Genomic DNA, 27,156 nt, shown 5'->3' on the forward strand with positions numbered 1-27,156 from the left:
TTTTTTATATCATTCGAAAAGAAATGTCTTGAGCTCATACTCAATATTTATTTTACCTGTGGTTAATTGTGTTTGCGGGTTTGAGGACTGCCCATTCAACCAATTTGGGATAAATAACGCGCGTTAGATATAGAACTCTTAACGAGTAAGCGGAGATATAATCCCTCTGAGATATAATTCAAAACTGAAATAAGACATGCTACTTGATCAATTACAAACTTTGCAATCTGCAAAATGTCCAGTTTTGTTTTTTGTCCTCAAAGCGTGTAAGGTGATTTTTGAAGAAAAATCTGACTAAAACTCTAAATATTGTATGAATGGCATGCGCAGAATTTTTCTAGGGGGCGGCAATTTTTCGAAAATAAAAGTGTAAAAACTTTGTCGATTTTTTTTGTAGGTCGACCAATTTTGAAAGCAAACACTACTCCATAGACCTTAACAGGCATTCCGATTAGTCAAAATTTTGCCTTGATACAAGCAGTATAGTTTTCTTTGTGTCATGAGGCGACCTTCGGTACCTCATTATATTCTATTTACTTATGTACTGTCTTATCTAACTATATCTTATTTATTTACTTATAGTGCAGTAAATTGATTCAAGGACAAATCTCACCAGCCAATTCGTTTGTCACTTGAGTTTTGGAAGCGGTCACTTGCGAGAGCCTTAAGTGTGAATTCAAGTCAGAAAACATTATACCTTTAAAACTATACATTCAATTCTGGATTCGATAATCATTTATTTGTTACTTTATTCTATCTATATATTTATCATATCTAATTCAATATCTGGATTTTATAACATCTTTTTCCCTACTCAAACTGAGGGAAATCTCATGGCGCAGCCAGCAGTTCCTGTGAATGAAGACAGGACTGACCTACTCGGAATACCACCCTTTTGGGCAAGAACATCGGTTAACCCACCTTTCATTTGGGAGACGTGGGTGGGACAATTTTTTTTGGCGGTGAGTCTCAAAGATAACATCTCACCGGGGGAGGTACTAGTTGCCCCAGCAGAGTTAGTGGATGAACCTTACCCAAAGCCCGAAGCACCGAGTGCAGATGAAAATGCCGCAGAGTTGGCCAATAGGAACCTCCGTATTGCAGCAGCTAATAGAAGAATCGACGAGTACAATCAAGACAGGAGACGAAAAGGACCTCGCATTGGAAATAACTGGTGTTACCATGAGGCAGAGGCGCGGTTGAAATCGCGACTTTTCTTCGCTCTGGGAAACGAGGGGAAAAAACGATTTTTGGATTCCTACCCTCATTTGGATCTCAATACTAGCTCGTTCAGAGATTTTCATAAGTGTTGTGAGGATGTCTTCAAGGCAGAGCGTGACTACACAGTCGAAAGGATTAAGCTATACAATACTATATTCATGCAGGATAATGACTCATTCTCGTCATTCTATGCCCGACTTAGCGCTCAAACCGCGTTATGTAACTGGCCGATCGATCAGGAAAGAGCAACATTGAAAGATTTGTTCATTGGCCGCATTCGCGATGTGGAAGTTCAGAGGCAACTAATCAGAGCAAAAGCTAATCTTGATGATACTCTACAACTGGCTTTGGAAAACGAGAAAGGGGCTAAAACATCAGAACAATTTCAGAAATTGCTCCCGCATAATAACGCTACTTTCAATTCTACAAACTCTATTCGAGTCAAACAGGAACCAACTTCGTCAGTACAACAATTTAAGAATCAAGGAAATAGCAGCCGGGGAGGTGGTGTATCTCGTCCTAACCAACGACAAAATCAAAACAAACCATGCTATTTTTGTGGCAACCCGTTTTCTTTGGAACATCGCCGGTCATGCCCGGCTCGAGAAGCTACTTGTAATGCTTGCAAAAAGAAGGGTCATTTTGCGAAGGTGTGTAACACTACGAGACGACGCGTTAACATGATACAAAACGACGAGACGCCTACAGATCAAGAGTGTAATCTAATTGACGTAAACGGTGACAGCGAGCCGGAATATGGGGTCATGGCAGTAGACGTTGTGCAGATTAACAATGTGGAGCTTCTAAAGACAGCGGGAGGACAACCAAGAAGCCTCAGCATTCAGTTACGATCCGGCAACTCCTTTTTCTATTCCACGGTGGACACTGGAAGTCCCGTATCCTTTTTAAACAAGAAGACGGCGGATATACTCATGAAGCGGATCCCCAACATTAAATTTAAGGACATCGCGAGACATCCTTTAGATGTTATTTATGTCGATTATAACAAGAAACCAATTAAACTGTTTGGTTCTCTGGAAATCCCTATTGCATCGAAGGGATGGAAGATTGATAAGGCGTGTTTCTTGGTTTCCGAAAATCGTACCCGAAATTTACTTGGTTTGAACCTTCATGAGAAGTTAGGAATTGAAACGGTGCAACGCAGACCGGCAGAAGTTAGTTACGCCGAGGAAGATGAGGAATTGGATCCGACCTCAAAATTCTGGAGGAACCACTTTGTCAACAGGTACCCTAATGTATTCAGCAGACTGGGGAGGTCTAAAAACCATAAAGTATTCACAAATTTTAAAGACCCGTTGGTGCCCAGACAAGTTAAAGGCCGAAAAGTCCCTATACATTTGCAAGATCGGGTCACGGCTGAGATCAAAAAGTTGATTAAAGACAAGCACATTGAAAAGTTAGAAAAGTGTACAACGGATCATTTCATTGCACCCATAGTCCTAACAGCAAAGAAAGATGGGTCTATAAAACTCGCACTGAATGCTAAACCTATGAATGCCCAAATCTGGCAAAACAAATATCAAATGCCTAATATGCATGAATTGATCGACTCGGCGGCTCAAATTATAACTAAAGACACACCTGGGGAGGTGTGGTTTACTTCTCTTGACCTTAAATACGCTTTCAGTCAATTACCTTTATCGGAACTAACCAGTAGTCATTGTAACTTTAGTATTTTGTGCGGAGAGGCAACAGGCACATATCGATTCAAGACTGGTTTCTACGGACTGACGGACATGCCTACGGAATTTCAGAAAGCGATGGACTGTACGTTACAAGGATTAGAGGGTGTCATATGTTACCTTGATGATATACTGGTTGTCACTAAAGGAAGAGTTGAAGACCATAATGTACTAGTCGAAAGAGTCATGAGTCGATTGGATGAAGAAGGATGGGCGTTGAAACTTAGTAAATGTGAGTTTTCAGTTAATAAACTAGTCTGGTTAGGGTACGAAATCGATGAAAACGGTTACGCCCCGAAATTCTCAAAAATAGAGGCAATCAAATCCCTGTTGCCACCCAAAACTCTTAAACAGTTAAGATCGTTTATGGGTACACTCAATCATCTCCAACGCTTCATACCGGATTTGCACAAATACACAGTCGCATTTAGAGCTTCGCTAAAAGCGGAGAATAAGAAATCCTTTCTGTGGGGGGAAGAGCAAACTATTGCGTTTCAAAAGATCTTAAACCTCATCGCAAACATCCCTAACTTGTTTCATTACGATGCTTCGAAAGCTTCACGTCTTAAATGCGATGCCAGTCATAGCGGGCTGGGGGCCTGTTTGGAACAAGAAGTCGAGCCAAATGTTTGGGCCCCGATTGCGTTTGCTTCTAGGTTTCTAAACTCCGCGGAAATCAAGTATAGTACCAATGAGTTAGAGCTTCTGGCTATTGTATGGTCGTGCGAGCATTTCCGTACCTATTTACTTGGTACACGATTTGTTATTCTGACCGATCATAAGGCCATCATTTCCGCCCTCAATGAAACGTATGGTAAAAAATCTTATCAGTCACGACTCTCTCGCTGGGCGGACCGCCTCATTCCGTTCGATTATCACATTGAACATATACCCGGTTCTTCTCTAGGCATTGTCGACTATTTGTCTAGATACCCGACTTTTGAAGCACCGTTGCCATCGTCGCATGACGAATTATTCGTCATTAAATCTATTCAAGCTTTTCATAATGCTTTAAATTCGATTAGTACTCGGTCTAAACCTCAAATAGTGCCGGTGGGGCATATTTCACAGTATAACGAGTTCCGACCAATCAGATCGCTTGGTGAAATTGGAGGCAACATTAGCTACCTCTTAACTCATACAACAGACCAATCAACGTTCGATTCATCTGACCAATCATACTGTTTTAAACAGTTCAGTTCGTCGCCGCACGAGGGCGTCACAAACTGTACTCAATCTGTCAACCAATCCCAAAAGGATATGCAAATTAATCATCGTTACTTCTCGCCACTAGAGGGCGTCAGTTCATGCTCTCAGTCAACCAGCCAATCATATTCTCGTATGCAAAAACGTGAGCATTTAACATCGCCGCGAGAGGTCGACGTTTCATGCTCTGGTACTCTCGACCAATCACAGCACAGTATGCAAATGAGATACGCTAAACCAAAAGTTTTGGCTCAAACTCATTGTCCCCGACCTTACAACTTAAAAATCAGTTACGATATGGATACTTCAAATAATCTCTCTCAAAATACTACTCTTAACTCTACTCTAAATAACTCTACTAATACTGTTGACTTTGTAAATACTACGGTTGAACAAACAAATCTCCTTAATTTTGTCGAGAACTTTTCTACAAGTTCCCCTAACTTTCGCACCTCCAGTCAAATAAGACCTAAGATGTCTACAATTCGCCCTCTGGATCGCCCAAGCCGTATTGATCAAATACGTTCCCGGAACATTGCCCGACTGCGACATTCTCGAGAACGATTCGTGGTCACTAGAGGACAGACTACGCAAAAGGCCCTCACTCAGTTCCTGGATAAGTGTCGGAGGCAGCGGTTGACAAGGCGGGCCAGAAGAGGAAATGTACTTCGAATGGGGATTAATGCTATCAACAACCACAAACCGCTAGTTACTCAGGACAAGAAGAAGGTGGTCGGATTGCCAGGACTATTTGATGTGGATCTGCTGGGAGAACTGACAGGGGAAGACCCGTTCCTCGGACCGATGAGGACTGCAATAATTAATAAGGATGTACAATCCTTTAACAAACTGGGGACCTACATGGCCCAATTCTGGACAAAAGCGGCGGTAGTAAACAACTGTGTACTGATAGACAACAAACTAGCCATTCCCGAACAGTTACGTAGTGCTATCCTGACCCGACTGCATCGATCGCACCCAGGCCAAGCAGCCATGATGGACGCATCGGAATATATTTGGTGGCCATTTCTTAACCGCCAAATTGTCAACGTTTGCGAAAAGTGCCCGGAGTGTACTCTTTTTGGTAAGAACATCAAAACTTCTGCGACCTATAACTCAGCTAAGCCGTTACCAACTTTGTCAGCCCCGAATCAAGAATTGCAACTTGATTTCGCGGGTCCGTTGGTAGATGATAAGAAGGGGAAAATCTACATTTTAGTCGCTATAGATCGTTTTTCTAAATTTCCCTCGGTGATGTTAACTAAATCAACCAGTGCGAAAAAAATAGTCAAATTTTTGCGATCATATATTCGTAATCATGGCATACCAGAAAGCATTAGGACGGATCACGGATCTGGTTTTCATTCTGACGTCGTTAAAGAATTTTGCAAAATGAGAGGTATTAAACACATCCTCACAGCGGTGGGGGATCATCGGAGTTGTGGGCTGGTGGAGAGATCGATCCAGACCATAAAACGGAAGTTAGGAACAGAAAATTTAGCTCCTAATTTTACTAATCTGAAGTCAACTTTACAACAAATTATCGACGATATTCGAAAAACTAAGCATTCTACGTTAAAAGTATCTCCGTTTGAGTTACACTTTGGGAGGAAACCTAATACTGAGTTTTCATTAGCACGTGATAATGTTGTTCATTCCCCTACTTCAGCGCAAGGACTTGAAAGGAACCTCCTAACCCCGGAGCAACGGTCAAGCCAGGATTACAGCCGCGATAGGGCTAAAGTGGTACCCAGAGGATCCTCACACAGCCCAGAAATCCCACTTAAGTTCAAGCCACTCTTTGGCGTGGGTGAGCGTATCGCGGATAGTCAACCGTATAAAGCCCTGGAGAACCTTGCAAAAGCAGCTAACACCTGGAAGCAGTGGAAACGAAATGTGCCCCCACAGCAAGGCCAGAATCTTCTCCGTGAATTGGCGGCTCGTAATAGCGACCTTGCAAACTCGCTCAAGACAGGGATCACAAAGGGAACCCTACGCTTCTACGACAACGCCCGTGATACGTCAGCTCCAGCACTCTCGCATTCACAGAGATTGAACGTGTCGTCCTCTTCGAGGCCTAAAAGACTCTCAAAAACACGTAAATTAGAAAAATTAGTTTTACAAGATCCTCTAAGAGTCAAAATCTTTCGGAAAGTCCTTGATCGAAATTCGGGAAAGCCTCTGTTCAAATTAGCAAAAATCAAGATTACTCGTGTTACGGATCATACTTACATTACCGACAAAGGAAAAGTTTATCGGAAAAATCACATAAGCCTAAGACATAATTTTAATCTCCCTAAGATTTCAGCTACGCCTGGCACAGTGGGAGAACGTTTGCAACGACGAATTACTCCTCGGCCTCAATCTCAACCAGCTACCACTTCAGCTACAAGGCAGTCAATTGAACCTTCGAAGGGTAAGGTGATTGACTTAACAGCAGAGTCGTCGAGCGAGGACTCATTGATCACTGGCCCCCAGCTCGAATTAGTGGAGGCACCGGTTTCAACGCCTCAAGGATTGGCTCCCGTGATCGCTACTTCAACCACTCCGATTGTCGATCCTTCAACTCACCCTGGCTTAACATCTACTTCAGGGGCGGTAACACCACCCCAGGATCTGCAACAGACTTCAGACAAGGTCCCTCAGACTGCGACAGAAGATTCTGCATATACTGGCAACACGGAGGTTGACAATCATACCTCTCAATCTTCAAGCGAGTTTCGGTCATCTAATCGGTCTAAGAAACCAACGAGGTTTTACGGAGATCCTCTTCGCCATTCAGTTAAGAGTGTAACTGAATCGGACCCTGCGGAGTTTTCGTCACAACGACACAACGCTGATCAAACTGCTACGCCACTCGCCAGCCAAGTTACTACGCCATTCACCCCCATTGTTCGGAAAGTGCCGTTTCCTAGGACTAAGGAGCAAATTACTCCGTTTAAGAAAACGAGATCGGAAGAGCATGATAAACTTTAAAAACTTTGTAAACTCTGCCATACTAGCCTATTGACTAGGTTATCTCTTACCCATTCCGGTGCTTATTTTCTCTCATCTTCCTGCCTGATCCAAAATTTATACTAAGATAAATTTTTTCTAGAGGGGGAAGTGTCATGAGGCGACCTTCGGTACCTCATTATATTCTATTTACTTATGTACTGTCTTATCTAACTATATCTTATTTATTTACTTATAGTGCAGTAAATTGATTCAAGGACAAATCTCACCAGCCAATTCGTTTGTCACTTGAGTTTTGGAAGCGGTCACTTGCGAGAGCCTTAAGTGTGAATTCAAGTCAGAAAACATTATACCTTTAAAACTATACATTCAATTCTGGATTCGATAATCATTTATTTGTTACTTTATTCTATCTATATATTTATCATATCTAATTCAATATCTGGATTTTATAACATCTTTTTCCCTACTCAAACTGAGGGAAATCTCACTTTGATTTAAAGCAGCATCAGTCTATGATATTTTAATGATATTGTGGCAGGTGAAACGAGAAAGAGTAAACATTGTTTTTATACTTCTTCGTACAGCCGTTCATTAACAAATTTTTCATGCTTAATATCTGCCTCTACTACACATTTTTTATAAATAGCCAACTTATGTAGAAGTTTTGCCTAATTGCTTTGCAAAAAATCATTCTTGTATCAATCTTTTTGATTTTATCAATTGGTATCGCTAGCTGTTTTTTATAAAGTTATCGCTATTGTTATATAACTTCATTTTTTTATACCAATATTTTGTTTTGTTTCAATTTCAATTTCTTCAATTGCTAATGCACTTTGATGCAACTGTCATTGTTGCATTTTTTGGTACAGTAAAAACCCAAAGTTATCAATCAGAATTTGCGAGAAGTAGAACAAGCTGACAAAATTAACTTACAGATAACTTCCGTGATCTTTATTTTTATTAAATAAAAAAATGATGAAGATTACCTGACACGAAAAAATGGTTCATAACAGGATGAAACTTAAATTTTTTGCTGAATGTTCCAGCTCTATTTTTTTTTAAAAAAACTAAGCTTTTCATTGATTTATCTGTTCCTGTAAGCAAGATCAAATAATGAGCAATAGGTTTTGCGTGTAGCAGAGATTATATGAGAAAAAGACTGCTCACAGCGATTGATCCTCATGGCAAACAAAAGTATTCAATTCTTAAGTATGAGGGGACACAGAACGCCTCTTCAGCCACGCGTGATGAACATTTTGACAGATTCAACATTTAGAGACCCACTTGAAACATCTGCGAATATTATTTGATTGCGAAACAAAATCAAAAGGAAAAAATGAAAAACCGGGTGGCTGATTCAATCGTTTCATGCAATATTCAGCAATGTTTTTTATTGATCTGACAAATAAATGAAGCAACAACTATCCTTTGGGTGGCTCACTCAAGAAAACTTGGGGATCGAAAAAGGAAATATTGACGCAATCATTCCGTATCACAATGAAAATATCGACGATCCTGATCTGAACACAAATTTATAGAAAAAATTCTAATGCAATTTTTTCTATACATTTATGATAATTTTAAAAATGACCCATACAAAACATTAAAAATTTTGCACTGAAAAGATTCAAACTCCGACTAAATACTGATTAAACTATCGCGCAGTTACATTGTTCCGACATTCGAGAAAGTGCGGAATATTTATGCTTTTTCCAACTTTCGAAGTAGTTGATGGCCGATACCCAGTAAATGTTCTAAATCAGATCTGAAATAAACTGTTTCAGATCTGAAGTCGGTTGTGAAATGTTAAGTTAACCCGCGGATATTTCGGGAATTGGTTATTTCAGATCTAATTTTAGATCCAGTTTTTTTCAAGATCTTATCAAGATCTGAAATAACGAAAATCAGCACTGAGAATCAACTCATATAAAAAATAAAGAATTTTAGATCTTCTATAAAAAACCGCTGGGTACGAAGATTGTTTGTGTAAGCAATAGTGCGATAGTAATGGTTTTCTTAAGCAAATTTTCACACTCCTGAAAAAAACAATAACAAGAAAAATTTTAAGTTTTTGGAGGAACTAATATTTCAAGCTCAAAAGTTTGCTATTTTATTATATAGCCCGTAAAAAAGGTTGGGGTTTGAAAACTAATCACTAAATAAATGTTTTTGTTAGTACTGTTGTTACCATCTAATTAAAATTGGCGCCCTAAATTTGACACCCGTTCAGAATGCTGGAAGTCAGCTCATCAAAAAATAGTCACTAGATTCAAATTGAGTTGAAGCAATCATTAAAAATTGAAGAAAAAAAATCAAAAATTTCAAAAAAAAAGCAAAAAACAAAAAACTCAAACTCACAAGCTCACTCCAGACACGTAACCCAGAAGTAAAAATTTTCCGCTGTTTCAGGGGCGGATTTAGGGGGGGGGGCGGGGGGGGGGCGGGGGGGCGGACGCCCCCCCTCAGGGATTCGACCCCCTGCCGACCCAAAGGGTCCCCCCTTTGATACTTTTTCAGAAATCCCTTTTTGGCCAACCGACCCTAAAATTTTTCTAAAAGCGCCTTTGGCGCCAATATATACTAACTTTGAGGTGGAGCGCGCGCCAAAAAAACGCTATTTTTTTGTCAACATTTTTCAAAAAGTGCCCAAAAACGGCTTTTTTTGACTGTTTTTTCAAACAGATCCGCCTCTGCGCTGTTTGTTTCGATATGAGATGAACACACTTTTCTTGAAATTCCTGAAGATGTACAGAACTACCAGCCAGGTGAAATTTTTTTCTCCTCTTTGACAGCTCAAAGGAAAGCAATTTTAGGATCAGATACCAAAACAAATAAAAAATTGTCGCGAAAGACTTTTCTGAATATTTTTGAGTTTTCATTTTCAATTAGTCAAGTACACCAGAGGGTGACCTCCGATTTAATTTCAACTACAATTATAACGATGTTGTAGCTTGTCCGTGCATCTAATTCAATCGCTCCTTGAAAAAAATACTATGAAAAATAGACAAAACGAAAAATTTCATTTCCAATTTCTTAAAACTTGAATTATCGAGCAAGTTTTCCTAAATCAGCAGTGTGAGAAAATTTTGTAATTTTTGCGCAGCCACTTTATATCCCCGCTAACTCGAAATTCCAAGCAAGTGGGGAATGTACATGCTTGTTGTGAAATTGTTTTTATTTGAACCAAGTTCTGAGAAAAATTTATAGTGTGGTGATCGAACTTAGAATCTAACTGTTCCTAACCCTAAACGCTCTTTGAGTTTATGTAGATTGCTTGTTACACGCTTTGAAGACTTTATACTTGATGCTGAAAGCCTAAGACGAATTATTATCCCGCGCCCATCAATTTTTCCGAATTGAAATTAAGCGAAATAGTTGGCGATGTTCATGTTCCAGTTTTTGAAGAAATATGTTTTCTTGGGGTCTTGTCTTCCTCCAGACAATTTTCGACGTTTCAACTAGTTTTTTGGACAAAAACTTTTTTAAAAGTTTAAAATATTGATGCTCAAAGCTCATTGTTGCATATTTACAATGGTTTGTGTTTGGAAATAATTTGAGTACTTTATCTAAAAACGGGCTAATTAACACGCAGTATTTTTTGTCCTCTTAAAACTTAAGTGACATCGTACATCATTTCAATTGAATTGAATTGAAGCCAAACCTTTACTTTTAAAAATACTTTACGAGACGTCAAACTTTCTTTTTGCACTTAACATAGATTTTTGGCGATGAAATTAGGAAGTGAAATTTAAAAAAGGTCTCTTTGTGCTTTAAAAAATTACTCAAAATCTTTAATCGACATTAGAAGCCAGTCGGAATTTTCAGGGCTTCTCCCTGATGTACGCACTCTTGACTCCTCATAGGAATCAAATTTCAACACTCAATATTTGATAAGGGCATTTAAAATTTATACTTTATCAACCAAAAACTATAGGAGAGCAATTAAAGGGCATAGTGGGAACATTCAGAATTCAGAGCCATACCCTAGAAAAGAGAATTTGTTTGCTCCTAAATCGAAGTCAGCGACATATGATGCCTTCGTTTTGATATGTCTTCATAGTTATAATCAGTTAAGCTTTTTTGGAATCTTGCGACAAAAATGCTCACATTTTCGCGCAAGCAATGACAATAATACCGGAATTGAGCGCAGAAAAATAATTTGTCAGAATCTGTCGGATCTAATGTGGAGAACTGCATTTCTGTGCAATCTTGAAAAACTAAACACAAGTCTCGGACATCTTCGAACCGGTTGTTGTTTTTTTTTTGGTTATACAATTAATTTTTAATATTATGGTTCCAAACTGGCAAAGCTCTAGTTTCAAGTACTAAGTTCGTTTTGGTCACTTGGATCAATTTCATGTTGAAACGTTCTTTTAAATTTTATGCCAAAATTTATCAGAAAATCAATTTCCAGACACTTGTGCAACCAGTTTGTCAATTTTGTTTTTTGCTCAAGAAAACTTAATGGAACAGTTGCACAAATTGAGCAAAATTTTGAGGCGAAAAAAAATTGCTGTTGCTTTTTTTTCAGTTTATGCTCAGATGTTTATAATTCAAACGAGGTCATCAGAAAATTGTTTTTCAGTCATATTGAGGCTTTAAAAGCTAATTTTAATTTGAAACTAATTTCACTCCCATTAAAAGAATTCTACGCCTCTGAAGAAAAATTGTGAATCAACCTAGACGGCAATTTGAGTAATACATTTTTGACTTGCTTAAGACTGAAAACGCCCTAAAAGTCTGATTCTTTTACCTTTAAACGTTAATCAAGCAGGGAATTCGAAATAAAATATTCCTTTTATTTGGTTTTTGGTTTATCATCTGAATTGAAAGCTAGCTGATTTTCCTTCATTGAAAAGACTAAATATCCCCGGCCCCAAGGTAATTTTATAACTTAGTTTTGCCGATATCATTTCAACTAAAAATGTATTGTACTTTAATGCATTGATCGGGTAATGTTACTAGAATACACATGTGTTGTTTTTGACCGCGGGTAACGTGAGATGAGAAAGGGGAACGCCCATATTGAATTCTTTTTCAAACAACATAATTGAATTTTTACTTTATGAAATCCCTATTTGGTCCATTCAGTTGCCTAATTGGGTAACGCACAATCGCTTTTGTCTCGTAATGTATTGGCTCAATGTCGATTTCTTTCTTAGTTTTGTCAATACGGACGGCAACTCGCTTGAAGTTACGAGGAACTTCGTCAACTCCATTTTTTCATATATTGATCGCTTATCAAAACGGGAAAAATCAAAGTTCTAAAAACCGAAACAACTAATAATACTATATGCAGCGCCCCGGACTACAACCTCCATTGGATTAAATCCCCCTATGATTAAAGGATCTTTTGAAATACATCTATTACAGGGGTGGTCGCTATATTAGATACAAAATCAGCAGATGCTTAAGCATTGATTATGTTTTTATAGCGGCGGTGGTTCTTCTTTACTAGGTAACATAGGGGGGGGGGTGTAGAGCGGGAGAGAGAGAGAGAGAGAGAGAGTGTGAGAGAGAGAGAGAAATAATGTATTAATAAAATGGCCAGTAAAGCAGAACGCAATTTATCTAGTATACAATGATCAAAAAATCATTATTAATTTTATACCAGACCCAGCATAGTAGCTGATAATGGTAAGCTCAACCTTAACTTTTTCAAGTTAGGTCGTCTCAAGAGGATAACAATAACGGTGAAATTTTTAATTGAATAACTGTAGCCTTGATCTTACACACTTTACAAGAGATATCAAGAGATATCGAATATTGGCAGCTCCGTAGAGTTATCTAACAACACTAAATAATGTTTTTTAGTTATTTCTTGGAAATAAATTAAAATTTTGAGCCCTTTTGATTTTCAAGAAAATTAAACCAATCGCGAGACTTGTTTAGGAAAAGTTTGTCTTTTTTCTTGCTTGTCATATTTAAATTGAAACAAGACTGCTCGTATCAGGGCGAATCCCTGAATGTTTGACTGCCTTTTAAGGTCTGTGGAGCAGTAATAACCCGAAAAATTTGAATAAATAAAAAAAACGATTTTTTTAAATTTGAGATTTTTTTGTAAACACGCTATAAGAAGTACAAAGTGATATATTTATGTTATGGTAAATAAACTTCCTTCAACCAAATTGGAACAATTTCTAAAACGGATTAAATCTCCGCTTCCGCTTTAACAGCGCAAAATATATTGCGCGTTAATTGTCCAAAATTGGCCAAAATGGCAATCTCTAAATTTCCATGACTTTACGAAAAAAGATCACAGGAAAAACATCTTTTCAAGTTTAAGCTCAAGACAACAATACTTTTTGAATGATAAAAAAAATCCGTCGAATATGGCTAGTTAAAAAGTCGAAATTTATCGGAAGAAAAAACCACCCCGAGCACAATTTACGAAAGTCGGATTAGTAAACTTCCTTGGTACGTAGTTTGAGCTCGCAGTGTTCTGGAAACGTAGTTTGAGCTCGCGATGTATTGGAAAATATATTTGATTAAAATAAAGGTAAATTTGCTTTCAGTAACTTCTGAAAGATAGTTTGGGAATTTCAGTCAAAAAATTTCTTATTTTCGGTGTCAACTAATTTCCCTATTTTCCGTTACAAATTACCTACGTTGAAATTAGACTACATCTAACTGTACGGGGATATCAAATCAATTGATGAAGAATAATTACAAAAAAGGACCAGAAATAGAACGAAACTGCTCGTATGAGGGTGGAGCCCTGAATGTTCCGCCTTCCCTTTAAAGTGGCTGAATTAGTTTTTGGAATCTGAGTCAGCGGCAGAAATGTTAATTGGTAGCTTCAATTCACCTTAACCTTAATTCTTTTATTTCTATAATTCGTTTCCTCTTTGGTAATGATATTTAACACATAATTAGACTTCATCTAACTTAGATTATTCTTATTAGACTATTCTTCCGATCCGGTGGCCTTTTGTACTAGATCATAAAAATTAAAGCAGAGATCAATTTTGAAGACAAAAAAAACAGAAGAATTCAAATCAGAAATGCCAAAAAATAAACCGAAATAGCGCAAATACAACTATGGCTCACTCATTCATAAACTTCTCAAAATACTCTGAAAAACGAAAACTTCAGATTGTCCAGTTTAATTTCGGTCTTTTATTTTAGCACCATTCAATTTAGCGGCGCTCCTCAACAATTTTAATCCGTGATTCTATTTTACAACTTAACACCAAAATTAATAATTTTATAGTGACCCCCGCAGTCGCGTCAACAGGTTGCGAGCTTGCCTACTCTATACAAAAATTAGAACCGGCTACCACCAGCGGGCGACCTTAAAACCAGAGTTCGTTGAAATGTAGTATTGTTAAGTTTTAGGGAGTGAAATTTCAGAAATTGTTCGGTGTTAAAATGTTTGTTATTAAAAAAGTAAAAGAAACTGAATTTCATCCAAGGAAATCATTTTCTTTTTGAGCCAATTGCTGAAAATTGAGGAAAACTCTACTCTTTTTTTCTATTTTGGCTTGGTTCGAGAGAGTTTTTGCAGACATTTCTTATCTTGACGTATGATCTGATTTTGTTCCCTTCTCTAATCAATTTATATCCACTGTCCCGTTTTTGCCCCGAACTGAAGTTGACACAATTTCAGAGACGACCAATGTCTCTAGAGACTGATGTGTCAAGCCAAAATGTGCCTTAATTTAGCCGATAACATTGTTTTAAAATCTTGATTGAACCCATCTAATTTTGAACCTGAGCGCTTATATAGATAGTTTTAAATGTCCACAAGGGAAAAACGCTCCTTGTTTGAGGTTTTAACAATCGCTTTGAGTTTAATCTTTTTATTTTGTTTATTTCAGATCAACATCCCAAATAAAGGAATTGATGGAAATTCGCTCAACCATCATTAGAACTCCCATTCTTACCATTTGAAAAGAGTGAACAAATCAATATTCAATCTGAAAACCTTCATTGAAGTGGAATTTTTGAAGCTGCTGCAAAACTTAAGAATAAAACGAAAAGGAGAAATGGACAATTTCAGTACAAATTTCACATTATCCGATAAAATTACAGATTCGGTTGAAACAATAAACGACCCTTGGGGGGACTTTTTCGGAGTGACCCGAACAATTTTCACCGCAATTTCACTGACTTTGCTCTGTTTGCTAACTGCAATCGGAAACATCCTGGTGATAATCTCGATTATAATAGTGCGCAGATTGAGATCGCCTCCTAATACCATAATTCTTTCCCTCGCAATCTCTGATCTCAACGTGGCCTTGTTAGTCATGCCCGTCGCAATCATCTACGAAATTAAGGTTAGTCTATAATAAACTAATTGGACCACTTTAAATCACCGCAAGCCTTTCCAACAACCCCCCCTCCCTCCAATTCCATATCTTTATTTCAGGGTACAAATAATGATAGCATACAGTGGATATAATAGCGGCTGCCCCCCCCCCCCCCCCCCACACACTCCTCATCAACTAAAGAGTTCCCATTTGGTACTGTTTTATGAAATCCCAAAACGACAAAATTCGGCTAAGTACCAGTCTTTATAGTGTTTTAGAAGAGCTCGGAAAATCAGATCGGTCGATTAAAAAAGCCCTCTTAAAATTTTTTAAATGCACCCCCTCGATAACATTTTACATTCACGCCTCCTGAAAAGTCAAGGAGCAAAATCTGGGTGCAGATTCCTAAAGAACATTGCCATTCAATTTATTATTCAGTTCAGAATCTGAGTTTTTTTTGGAATTAACACGCTTTCGGCAGCCTTATTGAGTTTTCTACGTGCAGGCTCCTTTTACGATATGGATCGTTAAATTGCACTTCAAAGTCTCGCGTTCGGAAATGTTCTGTCGTAAAAAATCACGAAGACGATTCACAAGTGCGCAACTTTGCAGCCAAAAATCAAAATAGCTCTTTTTGAGCTCGAAACTTTTGACAGGAGTATCTATCGTTTGTATGGGATTTTGTCAACCGACGAGACACTTAAATGTTTTTTTTTCACAAAGTTTTCTCTCAAGAAACCCTTTTTCTCTCCAAAAATTTTTGAGAAAAAAGTCTGTCATGATATTCTTGGTAAAACGATTGAGGTAAAAGTCTTGCAAAAAGTCCACTTTTGATCCGCATAAAACAGCAAAAATCTCTATCATTTTAAAGTATAGGATTTATTTGCCGTAAGGCTTTAAAAAAAAGATGTTTTATTCTAATTTGCTTTTACATCAACCAGAGCGTTTCGTCTAAAACTATGGAGGGGTGCAACTGATCGACTAACACCAAGCTCGACTAGCCTAGAAATCGACTAGCCTAATGGTCGACTAGCCTAAAGGTCGACTAGCCTAAAGGTCGACTAACAACATATCTAACCGGCTATCTAAATCAGCGGCAGCTACTGATATACGCGCGCGCTATGTACCGAACAAATTTAGCATACAAGTGTTTATTTAGCAACTGATTTTTGTTACGACTTTCGAAGAAAACGGAATGTTTATGCTCGTTGTGGTTTTTTTATTCAGTCAATTTTCGCCGATCGAAACAATAGTTTTCGACAAAAATTTTTACACCTCATTGAATATAGCAACTTTCTGAGTTTAAATGTAGAAAGATATTTTAGGTCCGATTATTTTTTGAAAAGTTCTGGGGGTTTGAAAATTGCCAAATTGGCCATGTTCTGGACTTAATGATGCTTCCTTTGAAGAATTTATTCATAATGCTGAGAGTGTAACGCGAATTTATTTATGCGTGGCAAATTATACCGCTCAACAAAATTGTTCCAAATTGAATTGAGGCTAGCTAATCAGATGGTCGTATTAATATTGTACGACTCAACATTTCACACTTTGATATTGTCCAAAAGTTATAAGTTTTCAATATTTGTCCCCAAAAAACTATTCAATGTGAACTAGATGACAGTTGGATTATTCAGGGTTTTGCCCTGGTATACGAGCAGTCTTGTTTCTCTTCAATTCAATTTGGTTCATACAGTGCTGATTTAAATTATCCGGACAAAACGAGTAAACTTGAATTTTCAAACACGTTTTTCTTAAATTGAGATAAGATTAGACAAAAGGTGAGGAGAACAAAAGCTGCTTACAGTTTCATCAGAATTGATATGGTGCAGTTTTTTCTCCGAAATTCGCAACCAAAGTTTTACCCCAAAAATGGGTAATTTTTTTTCAATCAATCGAGATTTATGCTGAAACTACTTTGTTATTTGATCAGGAATATATATCACAAGAAGCCTCTTACACAGGACAACAAAGTTCTAGAAGGTTTAAATCTCCAAAAACCTGTAGAAAAGAAAATATTTTTGCTTGTGTTTTAACAATTTTTAAACCATTTACTCAAATTTTTGGAGATTTTACCCTGCTAGAACTTTGTCGGGCTGTGTAAGAGGCTTCTTGTGATATATATTCCTCATCAATTAAGAAAGTAGTTTCAGCGTAATTTTTGATTAATTGAAAAAAGCCAAAATGACCCATTTTTGAGGAAAAATTTTGGTTGCGAATTTCGGCCATATCAATTCTGATGAAATTTTAAGCAACTTTTGTTCTCCTCACTTTTTGTGTAATTTTAATCCAATTTGAAAAAAACGCGCATGAAAACTCAAATTTTGTTCATTTTGTCTGGATAAGTTAGACCAATTTTCACCAATATTATATAAGGTTCTTTCTTTATTTTGGTAATCGAAAAGAGCTAAGATAGATATTAACCGATTTACGCCTTTTTTTGAGTACTCCTTTGTTTTTTTTTCACATTTCAAAACAGACAATTAGTTTTGCTGGCTCAAAATGAGTTTTTTTCAATGCCCCCATTAAAAAACCGAATTTTGAGGAGAATAATTGTCAAGTAAATTGTCATTTTGCCCTCTTTTTATTCTGCTGATTATTTGATTGCAGGTCTTACGTCATAGGGAAATGTTGAAAACTTTGTCTCTTTGTGAACAAAAAACTAATTTATTTATTTTTTTCACAAAGCCCAAAATGGACTCTCTTGACAATTTGAAATTCTGAAGCTATTTTGAAAATCAAAGAACATCTTTCGATACAATGGCAAAAATAAAGAAAGCAGTCGTAGCAAATGGTGACGCTATCGTGAAACAAAACTAGCAAGTTCAAAAAATGTGGCAATGCATACTGAATCAGCGATAACAAATATTCCTACAACTGAATTTTCAGTGATTCAGTGATGATTATCCATTATCCTTTATCATGATACAGACAAAAATTTGCCTACGGCGAGATTGCTTTAATGCTTGCCTCATATGTTATAGACAGCAATTTGACGTAATCTTAGAAACCTTTAATGGCCGTGTTTTAGCAATGAAAAACGGCCGAGTTTATCTTGAAGTTAGCCCAGATTGGTTTCGCATGGATACTCGTCGCCAAATCGCTGAAAATTCATTTTTAGGAACATTTTATTGATGATTCAGTGTTCATTCCCAAAAAGAAAAAGGAAATTCATTTATTCAGAGATGAAATAGTAATACATTATCCATCATTCAGCGCTTTGAATCAGAATTTATGCCAGTGATATTTCAGTAATGAAAGATAACAAGACTGCTCGTATCAGGGCGAAGCGCTAAATGTTCCGACTGCCTTTTAAAATTTATGAAGCAGTAATAACATTAGAAAATTCAATGAAATAAAACAAAATGAAAAAAAAATTTCTAAAATTTGAAATTTTTTATGAAAATCATCACCGCACACGCCATTTAGAGTACAAAAAGATAGATTTCGCTCCTTGTAACAAACCAATTACAGCAAATAAGCTTCTTTTAACCAATTTGGAACGATTTCTAAGACGGATTAAATCTCCACTTACACGTTAATAGCGCGAAATATATCGCGCGTTAATTGTCCCTAATTGGCCAAAATGGCAATCTTTAAACCCCCGTAACTTTACGAAAAAAGATCACAGGTAAAATATCTTTTCAAATTTGAGCTCATGACAACTATACCTGTCGAATGATGTTAAAAAAATCCGTCAAAAATGGCTAGTTAAAAAGTCGAAATTTGTCTGAAGAAAAAAAAACCCACCCCGAGCACAAATATTCCGTTACTTTCGTATCGAAAGTCGGAACAAAAATCTGGAATTTTGTGTTATATCAGAGTATCACCCGTTTTATATCAGAGTATCTTCCCTGTCGATATTCTGTTTTTAAAATTTCTTTTTTAAATTTGTCTATTTGTCAGTTTTGTTATTCCAACTTTCAAACTTGTAAAGTTTTCTCAAGCTTTAATATCATGATTTTTTACGTTTCTTGTTTTTATCTTGACAAAATTGGCTTTTTTGGCTATAACTTTGCTAAAATTTGTGGAAAACTTCACAACAGTTTGCACCTATGAAAAAAATTTTTGTTGGTTCGTTTGAAGTTTTCAAGTATTATCATTTGAATATGTCCGGGATGAAAAATCAAGTGGTCCCAATAAAACCCTTGCGGAACAAAAATAGTTTTGAGAAAATCTCTAAAATAGCCAAAATCTTTGGGCAGACGCTCCCTTCAGGGATTCGGACCACTGACCCACTGTCCACTCTTGCTATTATCTACTTTGTCGTAGTGTTCCTAAATCTTTTCCAAACTGCCTTTGGCAACAATCTAATTTAGTTCTGGAACTAAAACAAAATTGCTCAAAATATTTGACGATATATATTTGTGTCGCACCGTCCCTAAGTTTTCTCCAAAGGGGCCTTTGGCACCAATCTATTCTAGTTTTGAACTTCAACAGGACTGCTCGATCAAAGTGAAACTTTGAAAACTCAAAAAACTAAATTTTCAAAAACTATTCAACACTTACATCACGATTAATGTCATTTGTAAAAGGATATATTTAGCGACTAGCAAAGCAGAGTATTTGAGCCGATTCAATTTCCAATGACTGTGAGTGCAAATTAACTAACAGTTCTAGTATTATAACACAACAAGACCGCTCGTATATCAGGACAAGGCTCTGAATAAACGGACTGCATTTTAGGGCCAATTGAAACGTTTTTTTAAATAAAAATTGAATAAAAGTTTTTTTAAGAAAAGTTTTTTCTTCATTGATCACCCAAATGTTATGTTAAATTCAAAAAAATGTATTAATATAATTATGATTAATATATGATTAATAAAATTATGATTAATATAATTTATGAGCTGGATCATTTCGCCACATTTACTACGCGTAAATACAAAGTCGGAAATTGCGCACAAAATAATTGTATCAAACTTTTGAAAACGCATAACATTTGGAAACATATTCGAAGGTTAAAAAAACATTGAATTTGATACTTGCGATCATGATTTTTAAAAATTGAGATGATGAAAAAAATTCCGTAGCTAATTAAACAGTCAAATTTGGTGAGAAAAAAACAGCACTACATATTGTGCCACTTTTTCCAAAAATCGGAGCAAAAATCAAAACTCTTGGTACATAATCTTAGCATCAAATAATTTGCTCGTCCCAAAAATTTCTAGTGTAAGTAGCACTTGATTTTTGCGCGCCCTGCTGGAAACTAATTTATAACAACTAACTTGACTCAGTTGAAAATAGAAACGTTAAGGATGCAATTTTTTAGGCCCACTCTTCGCTGTTTTTTAATGGCGGATTAGATGTACGTCAATACATTGTTTTCATCGTAGAAAAAATGAGTTATTGATACAAAAAACCGCACGCTAAAGTTTAAAACTTTTTAATGAATCGAAATTTTCCGCTTCAAATGGATCAAAAAAGGTGGAAAGTTAAAAATAAAACATAATCTCAACCCCGCGTAAAGTAATAAGCACTTCTTCCGTGGTTTTCAATTTTTGATCAAGCTAAAAAGTTTTGAGGTGTTTTTAGACTAATAGATTAGTAAATTGTTTTCAAGCTTAAACTAAAATAAAAAAAGTTTGAATGATTGACAACTTGCTGCCAAGTAGAATGAGAGAACGTCGTTAAACCATATGGCCTGTTTTTTAATATCTCTGATAAAAAAGGCGGATGTCACCACGTGTGATTTATTCACATTCTTTCTTTCACAACTAATTTTTTTAAATTTTGAATCCCTTCCGAAGTGGAACGAAGATCAGCTCAGCTATTTGTTTTTTTTAAAGGAAAATTCCGAGGCACTGGTGATTTAAAATGCACAAAATAAAGGCCTTTTTTATTTTTCTGTACAATATAAATTATATTTGGATATAATAAAAATTATATTTTTACATTATATTTGTATCTCTTCTATTCCCCTTTTGTAAAATGGAGAGATTAGTTAATAGGTTCAAAGTATCATATGCTTAACCGTTGAATCATTTCTGCATAGAGGTGGGGGGGGGGGGGGTAGTTTACGAGATCCACTTGTTTTAACTAAAAGGGGTGTGCCAATTTGTCACTCCAATTTTTCCGCATTAACCAACTCATGAGTCATGCACACCAGAAACTTGGGACGATTTGAGATTCGAGGATGCTAACCACCAAGTTTAGAGTTTACCGGGAGAGGATGCCATTTTGGCTCTTACACAGATTTGTAAGTCCACCAGAACCGATCTTTTTACATCCAGTGTTAGGCAATTTTAACGCTGCCCCTCCCCCCCCCCCCCCGCCTCAAAGTTAAACTCCATTTTGGCACCAAAAAGCAGATTTCACAAAAAAGCACCCCAAACTGCTTTAACGGCAATGAGGACGGTATAGGAAGGGCGTGTTTTTATGTGAAGGGCGCCGTTTATAAAGCACACTAAATCGATTTCGTCAAATCTGAAATCGTAACAGATCGATAAAAAAATTTCCCTTTCCCTATACTTTTGAGTAATTTAAATTGAAGTTCAAATTACGCATCTGACTCAGTCACAAACTGACGTCTAGTTTATATTTGAAAGAAATAATAATTTCACTTCAATTTATTGTTCAATTGTTCCTTAACCCCCAGAGATTTGCATCAAAAGACTCTCGAGACAAAATCTTCCTCTCGAAAGCTCAGCCAAATTATATTAAATTAGAAAGCGGCCTTTCCCAAGCCTGTTGAAATCAATGTTTTTCCAAGACTTTTGTAGTCACAATTTTCGCAAGACTCAAAAAAAATTTATTCCAATGCTCAAAGTAAAATTTTTCGCAAAACTCAAAGTAAAAATTTTTCCAAGACTTTTCTGAGACTGTCCGAGTAAAATGTTTGCCGAGACTGTCGAAGTAACAACGTTCCCGAGACTGTCGAACTAAAATTTTTCCCAAGACTGTCAAGGTAAACATTTTCCCGAGACTGTCGAAGGAAAAAAATTTCCCAAGACTGTCGAAGTTGACATTTTCCCGAGACTGTCGAACTAAAATTTTTCCCGAGACTATTAAGGTAAACATTTTCCCGAGAATGTCCAGGTAAAAATTTTCCGAGACTGTCCACCTAAAATTTGTACACCTAAAACTGAAGCAATCTAAGAGAACAGTTCTTCTTCCAGTTTTCACGGGATTTCTGGAGTTTTTCGAACAGCTACAATTTTCTCCAGGCATTTTTCACAGTTTTCAGTTGGCATTTTTCATATTGTTCGAAAAACTAACGGTTTTTGAAGAGGAAAAAGTGCTGGCCACACTTATTCCTAAGTTTATCGGGCAAAATTATAAGCTTCCCGTACAAAAAACTATAGAATTTCATTTTGAATGTTCCAACTATTGAAAATAGGGACGAATTTTTCATTCGGGTGCATTGACGATGTTTCTCCACGCAAAATTAGGTTCCACAAACAATCATTGGATTGGGTGGAGTTATGTGTCATATTATAGGAAACTTTTTCAAGCGTAATTCGGAAGACATTAAAAAATTTTCCGAACGTACCAAGATCGAGTTATGTTCGCTATATAACATTTGGTTGCTTAACTTTAGAAAAATTGGTTTTTTCAACAAAAAACTTCATTCAAAACTTCCTTAGCGCTTTCTTGGTCCTAATTTTTTTTTAATGAAAAATTATTGTGAAATGTTTTTGTTATTCATTTTTTGACGTCAATTGTTCCTGATTAGGCCTAATTAGCTAAATTTATACGAATTTATGTAGTTCTGTCATGACAGAATGAACAAAAAAACACAATATATGGAAGAAGAAAATGATAAAACATTTTTCGTAATGTTCTTATGAACGTGCTGGTAACATTCTGTGCTAATTGCACAGCAATTGATTTTCTTTTTTGGATGACATTTAACCGCACCACATTAAATTATCTTCAGATTTAAATATATTTTGAGATATAAACTCTGGATGCTATTTTTGATTATTTACTTCTGTATGAAACAAAGTATTCCATAAAAAGACAAAACTATTGTTTATCTACTTGCTTACGAAATAAAACTTGTTAAATATGACAAATTACCTGATACTTAAAAATACATATATGGAAAACGCACGTTTTCTTCAAACTAAATTTTACTTAAGCCGGTACTTTCCAGTTCGTCCCTGGCTTTTTTTTCCTTTTTACGGACGCCTCACTTTTAAAACTTACCTGCGAATATTTTTGATGAAGTTATGCCGTAAATGTTTTTTCCAAAGTTGATATTGCGAAGCAAAAATTTTCAATAAATTTTTCTAAGTTGAACTTTTTCCAAGGAATTTTCAAAATTGAGCTAGACCCGTTTTGAAAACGGCAAAAATGATCAATGTAATCAAGCTTTTCCCATCCTCTTTCTTTTTGGCTCAATCGAGTAAACCTATTTCAATTTTGCCCCAGTTCACCCAATTTTGGGTTTTTCAATTTCATATTTTGACCAAATTACAAAAAAGTTTTGTCGGACCCGAGATTTGAATTTCAGACTTTTTGACCTTTGGACTATTTTCCCAAAATGGTGGTAAAAATGGATAATTTTTTGTTAAACTTTGGTATTAACAAATGCTATACAAAAAAAAATTAGAAAAATGTTAACAATTTGTTAAAATAAATAAACTTTCTGACTTTAGAAAAAAATGAAATGACATTAAGTTCAAAATCAAACTCAATTACGCCACTTTTGAAGTACTTAAATGACGATAAATTTAAAGTTAAGGATTTAAGAACACTAATTCATTCCACTGGGATTTAATACCCATTGTAATTTCAACTTTCTTGCTGCCTTTTGATAAGATGACTTGAAAGGACACCATTTAAATGCTGGGGTAACATTAAATGACCCGAACCGCTTTCTTTTCGCCCCCCCCCCCCCCCCCCCGTCTTAAGGCTTAATAGGAGAAAGGTGTCCCAAGACCCAAAGGGCAATTGTAATCCAGTTTTTGAGAGATGACAGAACGAGTTTTTAATTATCCAATTCAAATTGTTCCCAAGTTGCTAGTACCGAACATTTTTTTGATTGTGAATTTGAAGGAAGATAACGCGCCAAAAAAATAATACAAGAAAACAACAGAGAATTCTTGAGAAAAAAAGAAAGGAAAAAAAAACATTTTCATTTTTTTTTAAAGTTCTATCATTGTTCCAAATTCTATGTCTAAGCCATTGCATTTGGATCATTTTATCCCCAGCGTACAGGAATAAAATATCGTTTTTAATGCTTGTTTTGTTTCTTCTCCAAACGAAAAAATTGTCTCTGAATTAAATTATTAGAAGATAATATTTGAGTCGTTTTCATCAGATCAAAATAAAAATTGTTTCTTCTAAAAACTTTTGTTTACTAAAATAATAGAAATAATAAAATTGGCAAGTTGGAATTCTGGCTTTATTGGAAGTTATCTCTTAACAAGTACACGAGGAATTGATGTGTCTCAGAGGTGCATAGGCATTTGTGTACCAGGCGTTTGTGTCCTTGACAAAAGAGTCCGAAGTTATAAAATCGTACCAGAAATTTATGTCCCAGACAAAAATTTCTGAAATTGTTTTGCAAAACTAACGTTTTTGGTTTGACCTTGTGATGTTTAATGCTTTGTTCTTTTGAGGTTGTTTGATCGTTCTTTATTTAGATTCTATGCGTCCAATTAGCCATAGAACAGTCAAAGTGAGACAAAACTTTCAAGAACAATTTGAATTTTGAAAGCGAGAAGCGAGTTTGGCCGATCAATGAAATCATTAGTTTCAAGGTCAAAAAGTCTGAAATTCACATCTCGGGTCCGACAAAAAATTTTCGTAATTTGGTCAAAATTTGAAATTGAAAAATTGGGTGAACTGGGGCAAAATTGAAATGGGTAGACTCGATTGAGCCAAAAAGAAAGAGGATGGGAAAAGCTTGATTACATTGATCATTTTGCCGTTTTCAAAACGGGTCTACCTCAACTTTGAAAATTCCTTGGAAAAAATTCAACTTAGAAAAATTGGTTGAAAATTTTTGCTTCGCAATATCAACTTTGGAAAAAAATTGACTTTGAATTATAGTTTGATGTTGCTGCTGCACCCTTTTAGGAAACTCAGAAGATTAATTGGGTCGGAGGCCGCAACTTAATTGGAAAATTTTTGTCAAGTTTGACATAAAGAGGTATTATATAACGTGACACTGTTTGCCAGGCGCACAATTTTTTGATCAAAACCTCGGCATTTTTCTGTTCGTCCTGAAATTTTTTTATGAGTTCGGGAAATGATGGGTGCTGGCCGTTCACGAGTTGAACGAAGTTGTTATTCCAACCTTCAACAGCATGGTTGGTTCTGGGTCACCCGGTTATCTCATGGTGATGACAACTCCAGCTGTCAACGTCGAATATGAGGTTTTGACGAGTTCCGTTTGCCGCCGAGAGTCGACCAACGTAATTGTTCTCAAAATAATTGAAAATTGGGTGAGCTGTCTCAGAGCATGTCTTCTCAAGCGTAGCAAAAGCAGTATAAACATCACTTACTGGCAGGAAAGCGATACTCAGCAGCGTTCGGAAATGCTCGCAGAACTCTAGTTCTGGCTTGTAGTTTTTTGTATTCCTAGTAGGCTGAATGTGACGCCAGACGCTTTGGCTCAAATGGAAATAGCAGAAATGACTGTGAACTTTTATGATAGTGACATTCTCTTGGAAAGTGCGCACACGGTCATTGCCTTTAGATAAAACACATCGCCAAATGAGGTGTTTGTTAGATTTCGATGTTTGAATTTTGAGTATGCATCTTAAACTAGCATTTTGTTGTTTTTATTTGTCATAGGAATTTTCATTGTCAACACGAACTCGAGAGCAATAACAATGACATTATGATCTCTCGTGTTACGTTTGGCAGCATAATCAATCAAGTGATAACTGTGTAGTATGTATAAATGATTTAAGTCCTGTGTCTCTAATTTTGTCTCTGATATGCAGCTCGAAAAAACTTCTGGTCTAATTGCTCAGTTGTGTGGCCTTATCAATTTAATGATTCTTATTGGGAGTTTATCAAAATATTTCGGTCATTAACTAGTGTGGTAATAGCCGGGACAATTTTTGGACAATTTTGGGACCATTTTGTCTGGGAACCAAATCTCTTGGACAGTTTTTGCATTTTGGACTGTTTTTGCCAGGACATAAATGTCTGGGACACAAATGTCGTGACACGGTCTGAGAAGATTTTTTCAAATTAAGTAAGAAAATCTATCTGCTTAAACAACTTCCATATAAGGAAAAAATCTTGTCACAAAACTTTTCTATAATTCAATACCTAGAAAAAAAATTTATGATAACCATTTACTTTCAAATGAAAAATGATGACTACTTTTTTGTCATAAAATTAAATTATTTTTTGTTATCGAGTTTTCCTGAATATTTTTGTGTATTTTCGGAAAATACACCAACCAATTATTTTTCACATACAAGAAAATTCACTGGTTAGGTGGCAGTAATTTCTCTGATTGCCAAATAATTATACACTGCAGTATGAGAATTGTCAAATAATTTAAGGTATGAAATTTCACGCTAAGCGTAAACGCCGTAACTATTTGTGCATGGCCAGAGACTTTTTACTTCGAAAAATGTTGTAATTGAAAAACAAGGCGTGTTTTTTTGACAGATTAAATTTGGTTTACACTTAAAAAAAAACAAAAAAGTTTTAGATTTGGGTTGACACAAAAAAGATCCATACTATTTTTGAGTCATTTGTATGAAAAATTCGATCTGGACTATGTTATAGACGTAATTTTGCGAAAAAAAAAAGAAAAACCTCTTTCTTTAATTAGATATTTTGACTTTGGAATGAAACCTTGTAAAGAAAGCTTATCACAAATTTCATTCATGCAAATCCTT

General features: G+C 36.2%; 1 protein-coding gene across 6 annotated transcripts in view; it reads left to right on the plus strand.

Annotated features, from left to right (window-relative positions):
* The window catches only part of LOC134843550 (histamine H2 receptor-like), an 80,222-nt gene that overhangs the window by 33,000 nt on the left and 20,066 nt on the right, over positions 1–27,156 (plus strand). For 5 of the 6 annotated variants that reach the window (XM_063859664.1, XM_063859665.1, XM_063859661.1 and 2 more), the window contains exon 2: positions 14,909–15,367. In XM_063859664.1, the coding sequence (XP_063715734.1) occupies positions 15,077–15,367 (291 nt within the window). In that variant the 5' untranslated portion in view covers positions 14,909–15,076. Of the gene's footprint in view, positions 1–12,706; positions 12,726–14,908; positions 15,368–27,156 lie in introns of those variants that run through there. The other variant, XM_063859666.1, reaches the window with a different exon arrangement.

This window comes from Symsagittifera roscoffensis, chromosome 4, assembly GCF_963678635.1.
Source record: "Symsagittifera roscoffensis chromosome 4, txSymRosc1.1, whole genome shotgun sequence".
In the NCBI taxonomy this organism is placed as follows: Eukaryota; Metazoa; Xenacoelomorpha; order Acoela; family Convolutidae; genus Symsagittifera; species Symsagittifera roscoffensis.